Source organism: Stegastes partitus, unplaced genomic scaffold (assembly GCF_000690725.1).
Source record: "Stegastes partitus isolate 25-593 unplaced genomic scaffold, Stegastes_partitus-1.0.2 Scaffold776, whole genome shotgun sequence".
Classification (NCBI taxonomy): domain Eukaryota; kingdom Metazoa; phylum Chordata; class Actinopteri; family Pomacentridae; genus Stegastes; species Stegastes partitus.
In genome coordinates this window covers 97,089-121,786 of record NW_007578507.1, presented here as the reverse complement: position 1 = coordinate 121,786, position 24,698 = coordinate 97,089, and the positions used below count along the sequence as shown (strand labels likewise).

The window sequence follows — 24,698 nt, the reverse complement described above, 5'->3', positions numbered from 1 at the left end:
GCCTCTGCACACCAGGCATCCTCTGTCACAGTGGCAATCAGTCCGAACGCACACACACACACACACACACACACACACACACACACACACACACACACACACACACAGAGCCAGGATGGAGCCAATTGCAGGTCCCTACCGGGCCTCCCCTAACCCCCCAGTCTCCTACCCAGCTGGACAGCTATTGCTCGGATCGCTCTTTCTCCCTCTTGCCCTGTCTGTCTGTCTGTCTGTCTGTCTGTCTGTTGTTCAGGCTGTTTTTCAGCGTCTTTATAACGCTCTGCCTCTGTAATTAGACCGCTCTGAATTTCATCCCATGACCCGCCTTAAATGAGGAAAAATCCAGGGTCCCAGAATGAACATTTCTTTTCTTTTTTCTCCTCTTTAACAAGTCTTTATTGCCCTTGCTGCATATTTTCCGTGGTGGTGTTACCTTTTAAATATTCATGTAAGTGGATGGAAGAGGTGAGAGGGGAGGCGGGAAGAGAAGAGAAAAGGGAAGGAGAGCGGGAAGGAGCAGCATGCGGCGGCGGCGGGGGCTACCCCCGTTCTGGAGCTCCCTGCGGAGGGATAGCGGGCGTACAGGAATAGGTGGAAGGAGGGGGATCAGCAGGAGGCCTCATGATTTATTTAGACCCGGGGGCACCTGTGCCAGTCAACCGCTGATGGCAGTCATCACCCTGCCAACCCGCCGGTGCACGGAAACAAAAAAAAAAGACAAATCTCTGGCAAACAGGAAAATTAATACAAGACTGCTGCTGCGAAACCCTTCACCTGTCCTGTTAATGATTTTCAGACTAGAGGAAAATTCCATTGTTCTGTGGTTGGACATTTTAATGATCCGCATGATTTTTAGCTCGCAGAGTTGCGCAGCGACTCCACAAACACGTGCGAGGTCGACCAAGTTGCGACTCGCCGTCATTTGCTAAACAACCCCAAAAGCTTAGGTGGAGAAAAATCCTATGTTTCAAATGAGCCAATCAATACAGAGCAGAGAGATTGCAGCCTTAGCGAGCCTGAGTGGGCGGCTTGCTGTGTTTTATCAAGGCAGCTTAATTTCCGTCAGCTTAATATCCTGGGAAATGTATGGAAATTGAACTGTGAGGGAGAACAAAGACAAGTAGCCAGGATAAAACGATGTGGAGAAACTCAGAAAGCTCTGTTTTATCACGGCGGCACACAGTTCGGCGTTTAGCAGAGGTGTGCAGAAGAAAGCTAGGAGTGTATTGATAGGTGGATCCATGAGCTGGGTGGCAAAGTTCACATTCTTCCTTAAGAGCTAAATAATTCTCATTCATTATTTGCCCAAATGACTGCGAGCACCAGACGACTGTATATGTTCCGATGCATATGCTTGACTACCGGTAGTTAATTAGCTTAGCTGCTACATGTCTCCTGCTTGCTGACTGCTCTGTGGAGACACATGGAAGAGCTGCCCAGAGGCAAATTATAAATGAGAAGCAGGTTATTAGGATTCTGTCATGCATACTAAGGTGTTATGACTGTCATAAAAAGCACAATCGTGAATACACGGTGCAGTAATTATCATTTTAGGGGTCGTTCTCTTAATACGCCGGTTCCTGACGACAACCGGTGACTTCAGCATCTGCAGTCGACAACAACTGGATGATCCCCGGCCCTGAGCGGTCACCAGCTGGAGGCAGGAAGCTAAATATAAAACAAACCAACTTGAAAGTCAGCAAAAAAAAAAAAACAAGTAACAAGATTCAACAGCCGCGCAGTCGAGCTGAAGGTAATGAAAGCTCATCTGCATTAGTAATAATCTGCCACTGCTTGGGGAAAAAGCGCACTGATCCAGGTAACTGGTGAGGAATGCAAAACAACAGCCTTCTGCACACCCCGGCCTCCATCTCCCCCCACGTTTCCTCCCCGTTTAAGATACCTTCTTAAGAATCTACCTGCACTAGTAACTGCACCACCGCCGCTGAGCAAATCCGTCTTGGCGTCCTTTTTTTTTCTAATTCATCTTCCCTCCGTAGCAACCTGATCCTGCAGTTTACCTTTTCTCGCCCCCCTCTCTGGCACATACACTTTAACACACGCTTCACAGAACAGTAACTAATAGCAACCTCATTCATTAAAACACCCCTTGATGTTTCGCACGGAGGCAGGGTAAATGTGCTGGAACGCCTGTCCTGTCTGTCTGGTTGTGCGACGCTAACAGCAGATAGCGAGGTAGATAGACAGGTGGGGGCAGAGACTCGCCCGACACTCGGCCCGAGCAGCGACTGCGCCGCCGACCCTGATGGAGATGCAAATCAGTTGTCAAGGCCACGACACAAACCCGAGGGGCGTCGTCAGCTGCACCCATGTTTAGTGCCAACGCAAATAAAGGCTCCAAAGTTAGAATGAGAAAACGCAATATGAGCTTTCTGTGAGGTTTCCGCATTAAGATCTCGTCCGCCAGAGGCCTTTAGCTTCACACTGATAACACTGAGAGCACACACAGCACCGGCCACTTCAGATTACTGGTGAAATCAACAAGCCTGTTCCTCCCTCTGAGACGCTGTTGACTCATTTTCCTTTCACCCGCAACGTCTAATAGGCTAATTCCTCAGGCTGCACCTCTGCAGTGTGTGTTAGGTCTCGGATGTGTGCATTCTGAGCAACGGGTAGAAGCTGGGAGGTGCTGACACGTGTCCACAACGTGCAATCCAGCTACGGGCCTGTGGGCTGCTAATATTAAGATGTTTAATTACTAGAGGAAATTGTTCTGTCTCTTTCTCTGTCCCTCTGTCTTGGGGCAAATTGAGCAAGCTGGTGTGAAACATCCGCTGTGAGATAGCCTTTCTGAGCGTGTGCAGAGCATCTGTCTGTGAAGGCACTGATACGATATACGTCACGCACAAAGAGAGAATGAAAGAACCTGTCCAGTCACCACGTGACCCTGTAGGTGTTCGCTATGTCCAGACAAAAGCACGGAGATGAAATAGCAGGCCAGTTCACCCACCTATTGCCTTGATTTCAGTGATTCAAGGATTCAGAGGCTTTATCGGCACATGCACAAATACCAAACGATCAGTGCACTGAAATTTCTAGGTCACTGTGTCTCTACCTAGTGACGTGATTAACCCATTTACAAAATACACTCATACACACTGAGGTAATTACATATTTGTCCCAAAGACTGCAGCCGAATCAAAGCGAACACAAACCAGACTTCTCCGGTTAATCTGCACATCCATACTATGAACTGCTTCCTTTGGAGCTACGTTAAAACAGAGAGGCTGCCCCGATGCAAACAAATGACTGTTAGAGGATCATCCAATGAGACAAAACAGTGGATTGGAAACAGAAATCTCAGACGGTGATGTCTAAATACCTGATTAAATACCACATGACACCTGTTTGACACTTCCAGACTAATGTATGTGTAGGAAGCCGTCTAATTGGGTCTGAAAGTCACATGCATGGTCCAGACATCGGTTCCAGACAGACCTATAATAGATAAAGACACGGAAGCGGCGCAGGAGACATCCTTAAACGAGGACGGCTTAGGACAGCGCAGCAGACAGTCATGTAGGGTGAGAGCTCGCGTCTCCTTCAATCTCTGCCTCTGTTTGCTCATCACACCCCCCGTTCGCTGAAGTCATCACAAGGCCGGCTCCGAGCAGCTGAACCGCCTCAGGAAACTTTACATAAACTTAGATAATGTCTTCCGGCATTCCACCCATCTCATGGCTTTAACCCCGACCAGATAAATAGGACAAAAATGTTCAGCTGGGACAAGACAATAATCCCTTTATCTGGCACAGAGCGAGCTTGACTAGCCAGCTTACCTGTTACATCATTAGCTATAGGGGAGCGCGCAGGAGACGACCAGGAAAGGAGGGTACAAGAAGTAGGACCAGGGCTGGGTCACGCGGTGACGTAATCACGATGACGTAAACACCACGGAGTCATCGAGAGGAGGACGGGGAGCCGCCACGACGCAGAGTTTAGGGCGGTAATGCGTTTTTAAAATTGCGGGGAGACTGAGCGTATTAAAATACAGCATCAGTAAGCGTAGAGGTCCAACAGACAGGCGCGTTTGACAAGAATAGATGAGCTCAGCTACATGACCCTGTGTTTGTTAAGCGCTGAAGCGGACAAAGTTGAAACCCTAAGCACCATGAGAGCTGTTCTTGTTTACCTTGAATGCTGCTATTTCATTTGCATGAGTCAACCTTGTGGAAAATCCATAACTCATTTGCAAGGCTGTTACAGCGTATGCAACGTCAACAGCAAATAATATGTATGACATCTAAAATGCAAACAGCAAATGGATGGAAGTAGCAGCGAGTGATAATGACTTTGTAGGTTTATACTGTCTGCAGTGGGCTTAAAATGACTCTTTATTCTGTGTCATGTATATAAAAAGGCTCCAACAGTCTCCCTCCTTTCCATTATTCTATGAGGTCATTTCACCGCATCACTCATAAACTCAGATTTTGTATTTAACAAGAGGTGCACAACACAGGGATGTGGTTGCTATTGTAGAGGATATAGAGTAACACAGAGGCAGTTATTTGGAGCTGGAAAAGCACACCTGTATGTAATCTCCACCCTGTAAAGGTGCATGCAACAGAAACTACCCTGCTATCTCCTCATCTGAAATCATCAAAGATGGTTTGATGTTCTCCCCTAAGCTTTTGAACTCACCATGAACTCTACCCGCAGCCGAAGTTTGTTTGCTGCCCGTACTGCGTTCGATGTTAAGACACCCATAGCGCTCATCTCCCAGGAGCTCATTCTTTGAATTGAATTGTAAGACTTGCCTCATTCCTCACAATGCGTCCTGGTAAAGCACGCAGTCACTATGCAGCACAGAAAACACACACAGACACGTTCACAGTGTTCAAACCAGGGTCACCAAGTCCCTGGCTTTAGGTTTTGGTGACTCGTGGGTAATTTTCTGGTCAATATGAGTCTTTCTTTCCCCTCCTCCGCTGCCAAGAGGAAATGAAGGGATGATCTCTCCGCTCTCCTCCGCTCATCACTCCCAGAGAAAACAAACAGGAGGATTTTATAACCTGCTTGTTGACCTACAGCGAGGAGCAACAACAGGCTACTGCTGCTGTTTACTTCAGGAGGACTTACTTAAACTGATAGAACAGCTCTGCCCTGTTGGCATGCACAATCCAATTCCCACACCGGGATCTTAATTCACCGTGGGGGGGTTTTAGAGACAGTTGACGAGATGTGTTGATAAAATTGAGTTTGATAAACACTAAAGCTGAGTTAAAACAATACACACGTCAGACGTGATAAAACGTGTGAATGCTTCGGATGCGGCAGCTCGAATCCCATTACCGCTCACTCTCGGTTCTCTCTGCTGTCGGGCCCGGCCCGCTTTAACGGGGAAACAACGGTCGTCAGTGTAGCGCGTTTAAAAAAAGCCGGCGATAAACTGTAGAGATAACGAAACCAAACTCTTCCATCAACAGAATCCACTGAACAGAAACCACAAACTTCTCTCCACACAATCTGCACTATGCACAGTTGCAGAGCTGCCACCTGGCATGTGTGTGTGTGTGTGTGTGTGTGTGTGTGTGTGTGTGTGTGTGTGTGTGTGTGTGTGTGTGGGTGTTTGTCGTAGCATGGCTCACACACACCTGTTCATCCTTGGCCCCAGCACCAGGCCAGAGCCCCAAACAAAGCTCCTCTCTGTCCAGACGTGGACGCTGCTGTGCGATACCTTGCTCAGTCCCACCGCCCCCCAAACGCTGCCTCTGCTGAAACCCAAACACGCTGTTTGCTATGGGTGAAAAAGATTTTTCTTAAAAGTGCTGGGAGAATAAAGAAAGGTCTTCCCAGAGAGTCATCTGGTTCTAATGCAGGGCCCGCTGGTGTGGATTACAAGCACATATCACAGGAGAACTCCGGCTGACCCCTCATCTCTATCCCGGGGGAAATGGGAGCCAGCTACGGTGATGGGGGGCTGAGGGTCTGGGGGCCCAGGGAGCAGAAGGGTGAATCGAGGCCTGTGGGCAGACTGCCATCCCACATGATTGGTGCCCTTCATATATAAGGGAGTTTTCTCTAAGATCTAAAAAACAGAACCTCCCCTGAACCTCTCGATGATACCAAACAACGTCACTGCTTCAGATGTTCCCTCTGTTCTGTCTCGGCTGAAGCATCAGCGAGTTGTGAGGTAACTAGAGGTCTTGTACAATCATCAAAGTAGCACTAAAACATGCGTGTGTTTTTATCACATTACACACAATAAGCAGCTGGCTACCCATCAAGCCTTTGGGTTTTACTGCCCTGCATCATGTTGGAAGGCGGCTAACTGGGGGGGGCACAAGAAAAAGACGAAATTGGAAAGAAGAGAGGACTTCAGCAGCAGCTCATAAGGTTGGCAGCCAATCTGGATTTTTGGCTAAATAATCAGCTCAACTATGAAAACATTCCTATTAAAGCAGCGATAAATCAAACAAGATGCGGGAAGCACAATAATCAGCCAGACAGAGCAAACAGGAACAAACAGAGGAGCACATTTTTCTGCCCTTTCCGCTTTGCATCTGTTACATAAAACTCCACGCTTACGTCTTTCACATCCATTTCATAACAAATTAATAATGTTGTCAGAGTTGCTGCTCTTACCGGTAGTATCTGGACTGTAGATACGTGGAGCAGACCGCTTTGGACACGTGGCTGGCAGAGCCAAAGTCAATGACTTTGACCCGGTAGGGCTGTCGAGACGGGTCCACGAGCATGATGTTCTCTGGCTTCAGGTCAGCGTGGATCAGCCCCAGGCTCTTCAGTTTCATTAGCGCTGTGGCCACCTGCTGCAGCACGGGTCTGATGTATTTGAGTGGCAGAGGGCTGAACTTGTTCTGCTTGAGAAAGTCGTACAGGTTCTGCTCCAACATCTCAAATACCAGGCACGTGTGGTTCTTGTGCTGGAAGCACTCGTAGGCCCTCACAAAGTTGTAGTCGTCTGCGCTCTCCGTGCTGAGACGTGCCAGGATGCTGACCTCGATCTGGCCCTGCCGTGCGTACGACGGGTGGTTCTTCAGGATCTTGATCGCCACTATCTCGTTGGTGCCCCTCTTCCAGCACTTGACCACCTGTCCGAAGGTTCCTCTTCCCAAGAACTCCAAGACTTCGTAGGTGTTGGTCATGGAGCAGAGCACCTCATGCTGCACCAGCTGGTAGTCCCCCTCGTTGTTGGAGCCGCTGTTCTTGGACGTGGCCGTGGAGGTGGCAGTGGCCACCGTGGCCACCGTGGCCCCGCTCGCTGCTCCGTTCTGGATCATTGATGGGCCGTGCTCCTCAATGATCTGCACGCTGCTGTTGTTATCAAGCTCCTCACTCTTGCGTTTAAGCCCGCATCGCTGGTAGGTGTCGAGGAGACTGACCGTGCTGCGGCGTGTCAGGTTGTGAACTCCAACCCCACCGCCCACACCACTGCCGCCCCCGCCACCTCCACCACCACTACTGTTGCTGCTACTGCCTCCACCCCCGCTGCCCAGCAGAGACCCCACGGCCCCCGAAGTGCTGCTGGCTGAGGCGACCACGATGTGGCCCGCGCTGGCTGGGAAGATGAGCGCCTGCTCGTAGGGCAGGGTGGAGCTGGCGACCTGCAGGGAGCTGTTGATGCCTAGGGGGCCACTGGTGGCCGACACGTTCTTGCTGCTGTTGTGGCTGTAGACTTTGCTGTGTGTGCCGTACCCTGTCATATCCCAGTTACAACTCTGCTCCACCTTCAGTTTCTTCACGCTAAAGAAGGCACTTGACTGGAGAGTGTGAGGGGAGAACACTTGCACTTGCGAGGCCATACCTGTGAGAAGAGGGGAACAGAGGGGAGGAGCAAGGAAGACAGGAGGGGAACGAAAGTGAGAGGTTAGGAATTTGAGAGTGTCTGAAACATGAGTGGTAGCCAGAAGCTTTAAATAAAGACAGCTAGGGTCAGAGCAGGTCATTAAAACACCAAGCGTATACGCTGATGCGTCAGCATGTTAACCTTCTGAACTCTTTGACATCACTGCAAAGTAGCAATTACAAACGAACCGTTCATTAAGCATTTGATGCTTTGGCATTAACCGTCTCTAAATAGTACCATTATTTCATATTTTTGTCCTAAAACATCCGTCTGTAAAACTGCTGGGACACGGATTGTTTTGTGTTTTTCTAATACAATGTGCGGTAAAGAAGTTTTTTATATGGTTATATAACATTAAAAAGGCAAAAGGTTAGCAAACAGATAAGCAGATTTAGATTGAATACTGCTTATGCAAGCCACTGGTTCAAGCAGAGGAAATGCCATTTCCCCACTGTTCCCATCTGCTGCAAAGTAAATAGGCTGAGTGAATACTAAAAGAATACCCTTTCATGGGACACTCTACAGAGACAGAGGAGCAATACAAAATCATACACAGAAAGAAGCCAAGGAAAAAAACTCAGGGAATGATTGCAATTTCCTTCCCCGCTACACAACCCAGCCCTTGCATTTATTGGTACACAATTACTCACTTTAGGGAAGGTGGTGGAAGAAATTTTGTTCAAGTAACTATGAAAACAGGAGAGGGGCACTGAACTCCCTCTCAACCACAGATCCTGAAGACAACAAAACAAAAGCAAAACTGCAGCGAGGCTGTGCTCTGAACTCCTGGGAACAAGCTGCCTCAGAATAAGCAAAAGCTTCTCCAAGCAAACAACGGCCCAAAAATAGTCCCTTTCTTTATCTCTCTCTTTGCAAACAGGCTTGTTTGTAGCATTGAAATGATTATTACAGAACAAGGAAGATTATATGAGACTTGTAGTAATGCTATGTTTAAACAGTTTCCAGTAAACCCGAAATTAGTTTACTGCTAACAAAGTAAGAGCTTCCACCTGGCCATGCCAACGCCCACACACACAATTAGACCTTGCTGCTGATCAACTGATGCATGATTCAAAGAATGTTACGATGTGATGCGTACACACACACACACACACACACACACTAACAAAACTCATACAAACAGCCCCTTAAACTGTGTTTACTGCTGGAAAAAATTGCTGCTTTTGTGTGTTTAATAGACATCTTGAAAGCTGGGAAGTTTTGTTCTGTTAAAGATAATTAAAGGACCATACTCCCTCCGAGATGGGACGTCTTCTATAATTGTGGACTCCATTCTGAGGACAGAAAGCACCGAGGAGGGGACATGCCTGGTCACTTTGTCATTATTAGCCCCTTCAGCAGAGATGATGATTAATACAGTAGGAAGCCGGCAGCCCTCCACCACGGCTTTGCTTCAACTGTTCTTTCTGTGTGTTTTATATTTTAGAACTCTCCTGACCTTTTCTCCTCCTACTTTTTAGAATTTTGTTAGTTTCTCCTGTGGCCTTGCTCGGACTTACTAGTTATCTCTTTGGTCATCTGGTCTTAGCCCTAATGCAGCAGGATTGAAGCTGTAGTGCATATTAGAGAGCTCACTGTAAGCTTGGCAAGTGTTGTACAGTAGCTGATTTAACGTAGCACCTCCATGCTTAGTGCAGCTGATATATAAGCTTCAGCCATATCTGCATGTATGTTCATTAGACTGTTTTCTTTCTTTTTTTAAATGCATGGTCACTTCATGTCTGGTGCCGTAGGTATGGCTGGTCCAGAGAGGTAATGAAGAACGTCCGCTAGGCTATTAGGGGCAAGGCTCTCTGCTAATCACATAAGCCCTGAAGGCCAGATGTCACTCCTTGGATTACCAATTCCTGTGCCTGGACTTTACGCTAAAAATAATTTGAATGATGGGTTGCGTCACAGCGCAGTGTCAACAGTGTGTGACTGAGAGCCTGACAGGATAATCACAGGCACAGACTGATGGACACAGAGATGGATGGACGGACACAGAGCCAGCCTGTTCCTCTTATGGAAAATTCCAGCATTACATATCTGCCAGCACGATTACGGATAGCTCCGGGTTTTACAAGGCCAGATTGAGGCCTCGCTGCTCTTTGCATTTGTATCGCACGAATTCCTCTCTGATCTTAGTCACTCATTGACTCTCTGTCAGTTTTAACATGTGGTCAAAGAGTTCGCTTGACCTTGCCTCCGCAGTGCAATGAACTGAAGGCCACCCATGTTTCCCCTAAATTAGAGGAAGGGCTCTGAAATATAGCTGACAAAAATATTTAGAAATGCACAGGAAACTCTTGAAATTCAGCTTGGACTTGTTAAGAAATTCTGCACAGCTGCTCTTGACACAAAAGCTGCACAAATAGCAGTACAGTTTGGAGCCTTGTGCAGAACACTGATAAGTAATTAAATGAACCAAAAGCAAGAGGTCAAATGGCTGGAATGTTATCTCATGACAACATACACAGGCAACAATGTGACCAATTATACTTCGTTGGGAAAGTGGTTCTAGTCCTCATGAATCAGTCCGCACTCACACCACAGTTCAAACGTATTTATGATGGAGAATCTGAACAACCGAACCCTCTATGCTGTTGTCAGAAACAACACAGCGCAGAAGACCTTCCCTTGAAAATGTCCTCTTGAAGTTTATTTGAATTTCTGAACTCTACGCCAAGCGCAAAACTGTAAAGGTCCATTGTTGTACATTTACAACGTTGGAATGCCTTCAGTAGCCAAGGCTTTCCATTTAGCATACCTAAAGGAACGCTGTGTGTCCCACACACTGCAATTAAGCATACCAGAGAGGCATTTTCCACTGTTTAGAGGCAGCATGTTGAAATGGTAATAGTCAATGTTTTCAGAGAGATTACTTCTCTGTCAGGGGTTTGTTAATCTTCTTTTTGGGAGGATCAGGGCCGTTCTGCATGCCATGTGAGGGTGAGAGATGGACTGAAAGGGAGGGCAGAAGAATAGAGCGTGGAGAGCGGGGCCATGAGTGGCCCTCACATTCTCGCCTGTGACCTGCTTCTGTTTGCTGTCTTTTATTAAACCCGTCATTTATACTCTGCTGACAGCATGACAGAGTATTGATGAGGACGCCTTTGGACACCGCCAGACCTGCCAAGTAGTCCTTTGTATACAAATAGTCTTTTAATATAAAACCTGCTTATCATTCAGCTCAGCCATGCCTGTGCTCAAAGTTTTACACTTTATATGAATCAGAATTGAAAACTATTGAAGAGATGAAATTGCATGTAATCCTTCTGAAATAAAACAAAATAGGATTTTAGTATTTATTAATCACTAAAGCAACTGTTCCATGCTCAGTCTGCAGCAAAAACACTGACTGGAGAGATGATACGGAGACATCCTCTATCCAGATCTATCCAGAGACGTGGTGAAGTCAGTCTGGTCGATGTCCCCTGGCCTGGATATATTTGGACCACTTCCTGAGGCCTAATGGCTGCTAACGCCAGTGGAGCCGCGCTGGTGACCCTGTGTCTTTACTGGACATCCCAGTGTCTGCAGGACTGGAGGGCGCTGGAGGGGGGTAGGCCAAGTCCCCGGCTAATGAAACGACTTCTGGCTGTCTAGACGAAGCATTATCTGTCCCTCCTTTGCTTACATTCGTGTGCGTGCGTTGCTTGCTGCACCTCCACCCTTTTTCTAAACACCCAGCAAATACAGATAGAACACAAACTGTTGCATCCAAATCCTTCAGTAAGCCCCTGCATCTGCACTGGCAACTCATTTATCCAGGTTTGCTTTAAATTTGTCACCCCTTTGTACACACGTGTTTAATTTGAGCGATGCTACATGTATAAAGGAAGCACGGGCCACAGATCCACTGGTGGAAAACCTGTTGTAGGGACAGTGGCACAGACTTGGGGTTAAATGCAACAGTGAGCACAGCGCTGAAGAGGAACATCTTGTCCGTACAGAGCAGTTTAGCCTTGTGTTTGTGCCTCCTGTCTGAGTTCTGTCCTCAGTGGGGGAGCTGGAGCTTGACACTGCATAGTCTCTCTCCCTCTCTCTGGAGGCCACTATTGACCATCCTGTCTGCTTTTTTAGCTCTCTCATCTCTGCTTATTTATAGAATAATGCATCAGACGAGCTTGCTGGGAGATACTGTCATGCTGGCGGCTGCTCCATCAGGCTTCATGCTCTTTACTGACTATGGTATTTGACCAGTTGGAATTGCCTCACCGTTCCTCTCCGCTCCACACACAAAAGAGGACAAATATCCATCTAGCATATGGACGCACGAAAAGGCAAATATGAATGCTGTTTCGCAGATATACTCAGGACTGGGTAGCTCGTAAATCAACAGCATGCCTGCTGTAAATGTGACACTCCCTCAACTCTCCCCCTTCCTGGAAGCAAACAGCCAAAGATACAACGTGTTGTGTTCGCTATGAGATAACATGTTCAGTCAGCGTTTGTTAAAACGCACATGCATAGATGCATAAGCAGGAACACGCACGCACAAGTCGCCGCACGAATGTCCACATGCGAGAGCACACGGGAGCTCAGATAGACAGAAGGGCATGATCTGAAAGGCAGCTCTAAATGTGTTGATAGGGCACGTTGTGTGGTTTAGGTTTCAATGCAGCAACAGTCCTGTTGCAGAAACCTGGTTCGCTGGGACAACCGTCAGTAGATAAGGAAGCTGCTATTCACGTTGTAAATGTGGTCATAAAACGGCTGGTGTGAGAAAAACATTAGCCTTGTTTATACTGCCAGGTCAGCCTAACCAGGCACTGAACCAAGGCACGGGGCGGAGGAGCGGAGCGGGAGATGAGGAGGCGCATGAGCGGGAGACGGAGGAGGGAGGCGGGGTGGGTGGTGGAGTGGCTCTCTGCTTGAGCTGGATTTCTTATTAATCAAATCACGAGTGTAGTAAGTGTACAAAGCACAGCACTAAACTTCCTCCCCACTGAAAGAAAGAAAGAAAGAAAGAAAGAAAGAAAGAAAGAAAGAAAGAAAGAAAGAAAGAAAGAAAGAAAGAAAGAAAGAAAGAAAGAAAGAAAGAATCGTGGTGGTAATAATGTCCTTGTTGCTGCAGCACTAAAACACTAAATGTGGAACAAAAAAAAAAAAGAAAGAAGAAACTATTTGTTCTGTGCAGACGTCTCGTGTGTGGCAGCATAAAATGAGAAGGAGGGAGCTGAAAACGTGCCCAACCATAAACCATTGGCACCTGTTACCTCAAGGCTTGACTGCACCAGCACTGACATCCACTGTATGCATCAAGCTGTGCTGCTTTGACTACAGTTGCACACACAGCGCAGGGCCGTGCACCTGATAAGCAGCCACTTTCCAGACTGCTTATCGTTTACACACAGTAAGAAACACCCCACCACACAACACTTCCTCTTTATGTCATTAGGATTCACAATGACAGCCGGACACAATGTAATATAATGAGCTGAACATATGAGAAGTACGGGCGAGAAACAGTAACCCGACATGGAAAACACTGGGGGAGGACGACGAGTGCAATGTGAAGGGGGAAAACATTGCACAATGGCAAATTGATTTGAGAGGAGCCAGAGCAGTATGGATTTTGTTGCGTGCCGTTAGTGTTGCTCTGTAATATACAGACTGCATGAGGTTTTAGTGTGAATGTGAATGATGGCCTTGTTTGCCGCTCCTGTAATGCACCTCAACCTGAGGTTTGAAAAGGATGGCTCTTCAGTAAGCAAAGGACAAAGGAAATAAATGGTGCTGATGCTCACATGGGGAGGCACATGCCCGCGTGCACAAACACAAGGAGCCAGGTTTCCGTTTGCGACTTATCAACATTTTAGTCATTATTCAAACTAATGCTCGCAGGACAAAAGGCCCGCGGAGCAGAATGAGGTCTGTGAAGGAACATTTTATAGATGGAGACCTTAATTTTATTTATAAAGGCTCTGGTCACACATTATATTCCCACACACAAAAAAATGATCAGCTGACAGAGAAAAGGCAAAAATAGCAGAGTTTTTATAGTGTGTGTGATCCTTTGTTGTGCATGTCCGGGATGCCAAATGAATTGTATTTGCTTTGTGAAGTTCCAGGATTGTATCAGCGCCGGACTAATTGATTTCTATTGTGCAGGGAGCCAAACAGCGGGTAAGGGATGTCAGATGGAGCTGCCTTGGACAGTGTTTTTGAGGAGACGGCATCATGGCCCCACCCTGCCCCGTCCCATGGAACGGACCACTAAGCGCTGGTTTTGGGTGTGTTCTTGAACTCGGGGGTCAAAGTCTGCCGCTGCATTAATATCCAACAGAGACAGCTGGAAGGAGATCGGTCCTGCTTTGGCACCTCCACCGAGGATGTGCACAACACCACATGCAGGACTCAAGCTATGCGTCATCCAGTCTGCGCTTTCCGAGACTCCACATGTGTATTAACTTGTGTGGGTTGACTATTGGTGCATCTGAGGACTTTCGTAACTATCAGACATCTTAGCTACGCTGCGACAAGCAGCATCAAACCACTACCCCCGAAATACACACTCACACGCCCAGAGGGATTAATTCCATGCCCCACCCATTGGAAACCCAGCCATGAACCCCAACAAGGAACCAGTTGGACCTGACCAGACGCCTGCAGACCAATCACTCACAGGCAGGGATATCACTTCCTTTATTTCCAAAACACGCCAGTATTCAAACAGCAAACTGAACACTTTCAAAAGTACAAGAAGTTGCTGGGAAATGGTTTGGAGACCTGATTATTCTACGGCCATGCTCTGGCTGCTACCCTCGGCTGTCGGTGGCACGTTGTGACACACAAACCAGCCAGTGCGTCTGATAATGATAAGCGCTGATGCCGGTGCATGAAATCCACTTTTTACTGGCTCAAAGATGACAGACAGAGGAGGAAACAGAGGACTTCTATCCATATTACATCAGCGCTCTTTATGCCCTCCACATGTGCTTGGATTCTGCCCCCCCTCCAGTATACCACCGTACCCATCAGACCCTAACTGGGAACCGTGCACATGCTTCTCCAGGCAACACCAGTGTGGGATATTTCAAGGGGGTGTGTGAATCTGGTGCTCGGGGCCTATTAAGGCTGCAGATCAGACTAATTTAGTCTACATACCTTTTCTTTTTTCTTTTCCTCCCTCCAAGATGCCTCAACATGCACTCCTGCCTTCATACTGCAGGTGACTCATCAATATGCATGCTTAATAAAGTGTTTTAATCTCTTAATCTTCTTCTTTTTAAAACTTCTTTCCTACTGTAGCGTCTCTTATTCTAGCCTGTCTTCTCTTTGACAAAGTGAGACCCAGCACGCAATATATTCAAACAGCTTTTAAAAGATTATAGCAGACACACACACACACACACACACACACACACACACACACACACACATACACAAACATGTGCTCCCATACCAATTTAGCAAAGGCATATGTGTCCTTAATCCAACTGACAGTGTGTCGTAAACATGGCTGTTGAGTCCTTCTGGCCACAGAGCTGAGGTAATAAATATGGCTAGCCAACTCAGCCCTCTGCGTCTGATTCAGCGTGAAAATCAGGGCTTTAGCTCATTATATTTAGTGTCCTCAGAGTCACAAATAGCAGCCAAAACCAGGCAGGAAATGGCTATTCTGACCATCAGCTTAACAACCACATACTGTGTCTGTGTGCATATGGGAAGTGCATATTTAAATTGGGCTGCATGAACGGTGAACACCTTCAAAAGGAGGATGTGAGTTGTGTTTTACAATTAGACACAACTTTGTTTGGTACATTTTATGAAACAAGATGCCGGCACTGTGAGAATGTGTTTTGTGTTCGTGTGATCCGAGATGTTCCTCGACTCTCGGTTTAAGTGGTAACGGAGAGAGATTTTAGCAGATGGGAAAGAGGAGCTGTGGGAAGTTAGTAAATAATGATTCATTATACTGGAAGATGCTCGACTGTGAGCAAAGATAGAACCGCTCGTGGTGAGAGTCGGTTTTATCCAGACTTCTGAAATGTTTAAAGGAGCTGAATGAGGTTCGTGTTAGTGACTGCGATGCCGCTTAAAGCTGTCGTGTTTGTGCCCAAATGTCTGTACGTTTACTGCAGAACTCACACGCTGTCTCACTGTGGCCTAATGAGGTAAAAACAACTGGCCCGGCCCGGACTGTTCTGGAGCGGTGAAGGAAATAGAACAGGTCCTCATAGCTAAAGGTCAGCTTTTGGCCTTTTTCTGGGCCAGCTTCTCTAAAAGTGCTGGAGGCGCGCAAACAGGTCGGTGTGCGTTGGCAGCTGCTGAGCTCCATCAGGGAGCCGAGGAGACCGACGCCTCGCCGGACACAACACTGATCCCAGATGTCAGAAGGAGGCAGGTTAAACGAGACAAAGGGTGAGATCCACGACCCCCAACAGCTCGACCGCCACCTCCTCCCAACTACCCCCCCCCACACACACACACCCGCCCAGACTCACCCCTCTCCCACCCCGCTGACCTCTGACAGTGCCGCTGAGGGCTCCCGGGCCCCCAGAACACGGCATTCATCTCTCGACCCCCGGCTCCTCTGCCTCCCTCCTTCCACTCCTGCCTCGGTTTTGCGAGCCCTGTCACTCTCCATCTCGGTGCCATTCTCCCTCTCCATCTCTGTCTCTCAGGCTGAATGCAGGGGTCAGTTCAAAAGGCTGCCAGGCAGAGCTGCTGGCTGCCCGTAATGCGCCTCAGGCTTTGAAGTGAGGAGCAGATCTAAAAGGTGCGCGGCCTGGTTTTTTTTTTCTTTATGCTGCAGCACACTTAGATCCAGTAACATGCACAAGAACTGAATTCTGTTTAGTCATGTTTACCATGAATCCATGATCAAACTTCTGTAACAACAAACCAAATGAGGAGCAGAGAAGCCGACCTTTACAGAGATTAATGTCTCTGATAAACGTCTCTGAGCCCAAAAGTTGTTTAAAGCTTCGCAAACAGCTCATGTTTCTACTATAACTCTACTGCAATAGAATGAGACGGCTGGAAAGGCACTTTGTTACATCTAATAGGACCAGCACAGGTATAACCGCTCCTTCAAACCTTTAAAAATGTCCTAAATATTGCAGTTTTTCAATAAAAAAAGGCTCAAACTGCCATCAGATAAGCGTAATCATTCACTTATGTTGCAACTGGATGTTCTGAATGTCTTCAGAGATGTTCAGGCAGCAGCATTGCAGCCACGGAGAAATATTTCTTACAGTTGGGACATTCAGCGTTTTCTCATGTCGGGGCTGGAGCGGTATTAGAGGAGCCACTGGAATGTCTAATTGAATCAATGAGTTTTTAACATCTCTCCCTCTCCACATTATCCCTTAAAAGCTCATAAAAGCTTGGTTTCCAGGCATCGGCAGTAACGAAGGAATCATTCTCTCTACATATGTGAATACTAAACAGACACGGAGACTATTTTGCTTCATTGCATGACTAAAACGTAAAACCTCTGAAGGATCTCTATCACCGCGTTTCGTCATTTCACCTCTTCCTTCCTTTGATGTGGAACTTGTTAGTTTACTGTCTATTGAAAGCGATTTTCCACGGGGGGATACAGGAATCCTGGGAGAATCCCAGATCGGAACAAAATTAGGAAGAAAAGAAATGAGTTGAGAGGGAGGCGTGACTATCTGTAACAATGACCGTCACATTTTATTTCCACTTCGGGTTAACGTGACGATGTGTCATCACAAGCGCTTTCATGGTAACAGAAAAATGAGAAACACACAGCATGCAGGCTGCAGAAAGAGAGGAGAGAAAAAAGAGATTATAATGATTGAATAAGAAGATGAGAAGTGGAGAATGACTGCATGTGAGAGAGAATATGAGAGCAAGTGGAGGAAAAGGAAAAGGCTAAAGCTGCTCATTTCCATGCCTGTTGACTCTTTTGACTACCCCGGTCCTTGTCTATTGCTGTCTCCTTTTCTCTGTTCTGTGCCTTTTGCCTCCTGGCTCTGGACAGAAATGGGCTTGAGCACTCGTCTGAGCTTTGAAGTCCTTTGGTTATCAGCCAAGCGTAGCGCTGTACCTGCAGCCATCTGTGAAGGGGCCGCCAGCAGCCGCCCATCGCTCCACTTCCCTTCCATGACTGAGAGGGGCCGGAGCCAGGAGTGGTGATGGGCCTGGCAGCGGCACTTAGTCCATGTTGGCTGGCCACACATGGTAGAGCCCATAGCCTGCTTCTGTGTCAAAGAATACAGGCGCAATATCCCCCAAAATTCCCAACCTCAGTGCCCTAATCTTACTGTGTAATTCACTACCTCTGTGCTCATTTTAATATCAGTCTGTAAACACTCCACCCCTCTCCCTCTCCGTCCTCACCCGCCCACCATGCGAGCCTGTTTCCCTCGGAAGAGGAGCAAAAAATAAAAAAAAAATGTGGAGGTTATGAAAGGCTTGATTAAAAACTGCAAACCATTTTTCACTCCGCGCTTCATGTAATATGAAGAGACGGTTAGGATCTTTTGTTTAAATGAAGTGGCTGCCAGTGTGCTGGGTGTCCTCACCATGCAGCTGGAGCGCCGTGCATCATCTGTTGTCTTTGCACCACATTTCAGGCTTTGTTCAACTTTTTTTTTTTTTTTTTGTGCGTCATTTGCACACGTGTGACGTGTGGAGTTGAAAGGCCAGCGATGAGTGCAGCCGGTCCTGGCAGCTCTCTGCCATATTGTCAAATGGACTGGTATGAGGAGACATTACCACAAACAATAGGATTAAAACCTGGGACAATGTGTACCAAAAACAAGCCGGTGCTTTGGTTTCGGGGGGTAACCGATGGGATGAGGCAATAAGACGAGCCAGGGGGGACTTAGCAAGGCGGGAAGCTGAAGGACGGGGGGAGGCTGAGGGCTGTGGGGTGGAGGGGGTCATGATTAGGGAGAACAAAACCGCTACAGTAGCCAGACCTCTTCTGAAACCAGCCTCCAATTACACACACAGACACACATACATGGGGGCTTCCAATCTGGCCATCAGGCTGTTGCTGAAGTGTCACATGGGCACCATGTGTGCTGGCCAATGGCCTCTCGGCTTATCAACAAACAGAGCAGGATGGAAGGACAGATAAGAGATAGAAGTGGGGGTGGGGCAGGGAAACGCAGGGTGGGAACTGACGGGGGTCATTGGTGGATGATGAGAGATTGCGAAGAGAGCATGCAATAAATGGTATGTGAGAAAAATGCAGATTATTCTCATGCTGTGCAATATTATTCACACACATATATATAGAAATGATTCGACACCCTCGGCATATAAAGTGTCCTTTATGCTCGAGGAATCCCTTTGTAATTACTGCTTAACAGGCCCAAGTTAACAAAAGGCCTTATTCAGTCTGCGCTGTGTTGAGAAGTAGTAAAATGTGAACCTTTGTTTGAACCGTGGCTTTCATAGCAGATCAAAGCAGTGGATGTGTCATAAGGTACAGAGAGTCTCAGCATCGTGCCTCTTTAACAGGTACAGATTAGTGCTCACTACGTTACTCGTAGCAGTGAGAGGTTATTAAAATCTAAAGTCTTTTGGTTTTTTTCTTGCAGGTTGATCCTAAAATACAAGGAGGTGATACAGCGCCCGTTCTGAGCTACAAAGTCCAGAGTGATTCACAAGCCAAATTGTGCATTTCAAACCATGCCAGCAGTACGGACTGTGTGTTTCTGAAGCGTTACCTCAAGCAATAAGGCCAATGCAATACAGTACGAGAGCGTTTCAAGTTTTTCAATGCGGATACCCACCACCCCCCCTTCTGCAACTTGAGTTTGTTCAGAAAGCTAACTAAAGCAAATAAAGATGCCAGTTACACCAGTTTCCTCCCTAGCAGAGCCCGGAGTCGTTACACTGCGAGTCGGAGCCAGAGGCAGCTGTTCCAAACAAGCTGACACCATACACAATGTGAAACAAAAGTGCAGGGGGGGGAAAGGCCTTCACACATGCATGACAACCAACACGGAAATGCCTTGTGTAAGCAGTCGACAGGGCTGAGGCTCCATCCCAGCCAATCTCCCTCTTCCCCTTTGATAAAAAACTAACTAATGTCAGCAACTGATGTGGTCTCCCCCCTCCGTTCAAGGACCTCAGAGCTTTCAGAGTTGTTTCTGCGCGAGGTCTGAAGCATATGGCATAAGCACTAAAACAGGAGGCTTACTGACTGAGGAGAAAATGAGAATTGCAAAGTTCCCTTGCATCTCAATTAAATTTCCTCCACGCATAAAAAAAAAAAAAAAGGGAGAGAGCCAGAAGAATGATGTGCCGGAGTACTGGAGGCACTTCTTCTCCTGAGAAATTTGCTGAAAAAGAGTATATGAAAATTTGAGCCTGTTGAAATAGCCAGAAGTGTTGGGCTCATATTGAAGGCTGGGCCTCCTGTGTCAGACTGGCCTCTGCTAACCTGTCATTTCAGTTCTGCCTCCTCACCCACCCGACTCCCCCATCCACGCACACACCCATCTGTTTCAAAAAAACCCCTCAGATCACACCTGTGAACTATTTCAGCACATCAGAGAGCTCACATATTCCCCTGTCTCCATATAAAAACTCACATTCTAGCTCCCTCCAAAGCCCCAGCTTCTTCTACTAAATGCTTCAACAAATCAATAGCACAAAGAATCCCCCGAACACTGGATTTCACTCTCTTTTCAGATAGGAAGCTTTGAATAATGCAAAAGCGATACTTGTAAAGACAGCTTATCCATTTTCATAACCCTTTCTGAGCAAAGCCCTCTTCCAAACAAGTCATAAGGTGATGAATCGGGTCAACAAAAAGATCAAAATGGCCACTGAGTGAGAGTGAAAAGCAAGACATAAACATTCACAGTGGTACCTACGAGGATTCGCCCTGATGAGGGTCCTTTTCTGGGAGCTGTTTAACCATCACCCCATCGCCTACATACTGTTTAGTTATCCTCCCTCCCTGAGCCCGGCTCTTCCTTCACAGTGGACAGTGAAGAGCTAAACACACCACCCGGCCTGTCATAACAATCAGGAAGACAGACCCTCCTCGGTCCCCCCCCCGACGCCGACTCTGCCACGGGGTGTGGTCCTGCCGTGGCCCCCAAAGGCCCCCAGGGCTCTTCCTGCAATTCTAATCAAAGTTTAAAAAGCTGCAACCTTGGAGCCTGAGCCTAGGTCGTGGTGTGCGAGGAAGATATCAATCAAGCGGCTCCAAACAAGCGTGAGGGGAAAAGGGAGGGAGAGAGTTGAGGGCAGTGTCTGAGAAAGTCTTGCTCTTTCTGTCCTTCTGTCTCTTTCCCTGTCCTCGGAGGGCCGACTTCCCCCTTCAGCGAGGGCAGGGTGCGTTTCCCATACCCACAAAACCACAAGGTAATTCAAAGTCGCATTAACACATAATAGCTGTGCGGACGGATAAAGCATTAATCTGGCCCTGCGATGCTGCAGCTCCTGTCACCGCCGCCATCATCATCAACTTCTGAGTCATACGCTGTCCGTTTTTTTCCGAGGCGGGAATAAATGAATGCACTCTGGAATAGCGCCGGTTGACCCGCGAGAGGCAGATCTGCAAATGAAGTCGCCTCCCTGCCTGGTCGCCCAGTTCTGCAGCTGTCTAATCCTCTGGCGGGCCTGCCCTACAAAACGCCGGTGCTTGTGCAGGGCAGAGTCACATGCAAGCAGATAGATAGAGACATATGCACATCCATGCATGAGCACACCATAACGACCACATCGAACCAGGCAAGAGGGCAGACGGGCAACAAGGCGAGGGTTTGGCGGTGGCTGAATATTAGCTTTTCCACAGCTGGGGGGTGGGGGTGGGGGGGCTGCTGGACCTGCTCCGTTCATCAGACATCCATCAAGGTGTCACTTTGGGTTATGAGACCAGGCTCCCAGAGTGATCACACCACTACCCTTCCTGCCAGCAGGTCTGCCTGATGGCCTTCTCTCTGGGCCAAGAAGGACTGAAGGCAAACATTGAGGAGAAAAAAAAAAAGAAAAAAAAAAGGGAGAGCCAAAAGGAAAAGGACACAAATTGATGCGATCACGATGCCGGCTATCAGTTTCATGAGCATTCCTGAAAGTCCCTGCCTGCTCTAAACTCACTAATAAATGATTAGAAATATGAAATCAAGATGTTCGGCTAAACAAATGTGTTTTCCCTCAACAAGCTCAACTTTAAACAATCCCAGGAAGTAGTTAATCATATAGATTTAAGTTATTAGTTGCCCCGTAGCCAAGGGTGAGTAATTACCATAATAGCCGGGCCTATTGGACGTGAAGGGCCCCCCAAACCTATTTTCCACCAGAGACTTTGGCCATTTCCATGACTGCTCTACATAACAGTCCTCTCCAACACTGAGGAGGACAGGCAAGGTAATTAATTCCCCCTGCTGCCTCTCTCTCTCTCTCTCTCTCTCTCTCTTGCCTTCTCCTCCTCCTCCTCTCTGTGGTGAAGGGAAAAGCCAGGGAATGTAATTTACACTAATTACCTTTTGCATAGGAGTCTCATTTCAACTTTCTTTTTCATGTTGATGCGCCAGAGTCTTGGGCTGTGCCTCTAAGCCTCAACACCCCTAATGAAAAATCACTACAATATTCCTACGGGGAGTTTGCAGCAACCTTATTCTGATCCTGTACCTCCTATAGCGTGCAACCTAAACATCTCTGTTAGGACTCACTTCTGCTGCTCATGTTTCTGTAATGTCACTTTAAAACCTGTTAAACTGTTAGTTTCCAGTAGTTTTTTTTCCCCCTTAATGGTAATTTGGAGCACAAAAGCAGGGCTTCCCTTTAATACCAGCAGAGGGACTATAGAGTAGAAGCAGATATTAAACATGAGGCTGCTCCAAAATAAATATGAGGAACATCAAGGCTTATCATTGCCTACTACTCAGTGTGATCAGCATGTGTGGGCCTACCTCTGTGTCCTTTAGCAACACTGTAGGAGCAGCTTTTCTGTCCTGCTCTACGTCTGAGCAGCATCCCTCCAGGCTACAGTACTTCTGAATAATACATAACTGAATGAAATCAAAATACAAACTAAAACATTGCATGACATCTTATTGCACTGTCACGCCTGCTTCTTCCTTTCTTTTTGTCATCATCATGCTGCTTAACCTTTTGGGGATTATTTGTGTAGTTGCAGCTGGACCATGCACAGACCTCGATCATGCACGGATCATAATGGGCCGACTGCATTGTTTTGCGTTCATGAGCCACCTCACAGAGCAAACAGTGCGCACGGTGCGTGTGCATGACTCCCTCAGAATGATCATAAAAATAAAAACCTGTGTGCCAGCAAATAATTTAGAGAAGCATGCGGGGTAGCGTTCCCTCAATTGGATTAGTCACAGGCACAATGCTGCAGCGATAGCGAATACGCTGTATTTAAGCTCGCCTTTCGTTTCCGCAACACAAACACATCCATGAGCCGATGCACCAAAGCGCCGGAGCATTAAAAGTCACATAGTTTTTGAATTGATGTGGAATAATTGGAGATAGAAGGGATGAACAGGAGGCGAGACATGGGACCGATCGGGCTCCGACCTTCTCCCGTTGCCCCCTCTCCTGTCGTCAAGCACAGCGAATCATTTCTACCGTGAGGACAAAACACAACATTTCCAGGTGTGAAGTCGTAGTTTGCGTGAACGCAGGCTTGTCTTTGACCTTATTCTGGAGCCTGTTCGGACGGACACAGCTCCACAATCTGTCTGAGCATTTGCTGATATTCTGTAACTGTGGCCAAAAGCGCTATTACGCACCGAGCTGCTGCTGCTGCTGAATGTGACGAGCCCTACTTGTGGTAAGTTTAGAAAATATCATGTTAATATGTCTGGTTTTGTCTGGACAGGAGGAGGAAAGGCTGCAACGCATCTCTTCTCCTCCGTATGAGCCGCAATTCAATTGTATTAGAATTGATACAGTAGACAGCCGCACCGGGGAGGAGGAGGAGGAAAAACACAGCGACGGCTCCGAACCACCTTACCTTCGTATACAGGGGCCATCGGTGCAAGGATTTCTGTTATTCATGGCAAAAAATAAAGCGAGATTTCTGTTCAAAACTCAATAAAAATCTGCCATCTTGGAACACTGATGAGAGGGTCGCCGCGGTCTCCTGCATTACTGGCCCAGTTCATTAGTGAGGAAAATGCTCATAATTCATATCCAGGCGTTTTTCAAACAGTACGGTCCGATCCGAGGGGGGAAGAAGAAGAAAAAGAAGCCAACAGAAGAGGAGGCTGTGCGGCTCCAATCCCGCCTGCGGTGTGTTTCTCTTGGGCTCCGATGATGAGCCACGATGACAGGTTTACTTCAGCTATTGTGCGACATGTCTGTGGAGTGAGGAGTCTCTGCAAAAGTTGCAGTGGTCAGAGCGCAGCGAGTTTGGTGTACAGTGAGAGAGTCGAGCGCCGAGCGAGTCGATGGAGGCGACGAGAGGAGATGCAGCGCTCTCTGGGCTCCACAGCAGACACTGGAGGGCTGGAGGGAGGGATGGAGGCATCCTCATGTCCACACACAGTGAAATAATCACTCAGATTACGGCCTGGAAAAGAGAGAAATAAAAAGATCTACCCTTAGATTTACACGTAGGCCTACAGTTCAATCACAGTTTATTTAAATAGCTCATTTACTTTTTAAATAGAGACATAAATTAACTAAGAATTTTCTTAAGTTAAAATGTTAAGGTTCCATTTCCTTCTGATTTTAATTTACCAGATTAATTTAAATATGAATGTTAAGACTCTACAAATTTACTTTAAATATTTAAAAATAAACAAGCCCCTATGATATAAACATAACTTACCACACTGCTTTAAATATTAAAGTTAAGACCCTACAATATATTATTATATAAACTGAGTGGAATAATTTAAATATCAAAGTCTAGACACTATGATATATTTATTATATTTTGCCTTTCCTGACT

The 24,698-nt window shown here is 47.1% G+C and overlaps 1 protein-coding gene across 2 annotated transcripts in view; it reads right to left on the bottom strand.

Annotated features, from left to right (window-relative positions):
• Positions 1–24,177, bottom strand: part of hipk2 (homeodomain interacting protein kinase 2) — a 70,161-nt gene extending 45,984 nt beyond the window's left edge. For both annotated transcript variants that reach the window (XM_008291992.1, XM_008291993.1), the window contains exons 1-2: positions 23,757–24,177; positions 6,607–7,786 (exon numbers count right to left, since the gene is read on the bottom strand). In XM_008291992.1, coding sequence (XP_008290214.1) covers positions 6,607–7,786; positions 23,757–23,775 — 1,199 coding nt within the window. In that variant the 5' untranslated portion in view covers positions 23,776–24,177. The remainder of the gene's footprint in view (positions 1–6,606; positions 7,787–23,756) is intronic.
• Between the last annotated feature and the right edge of the window lie 521 nt (positions 24,178–24,698).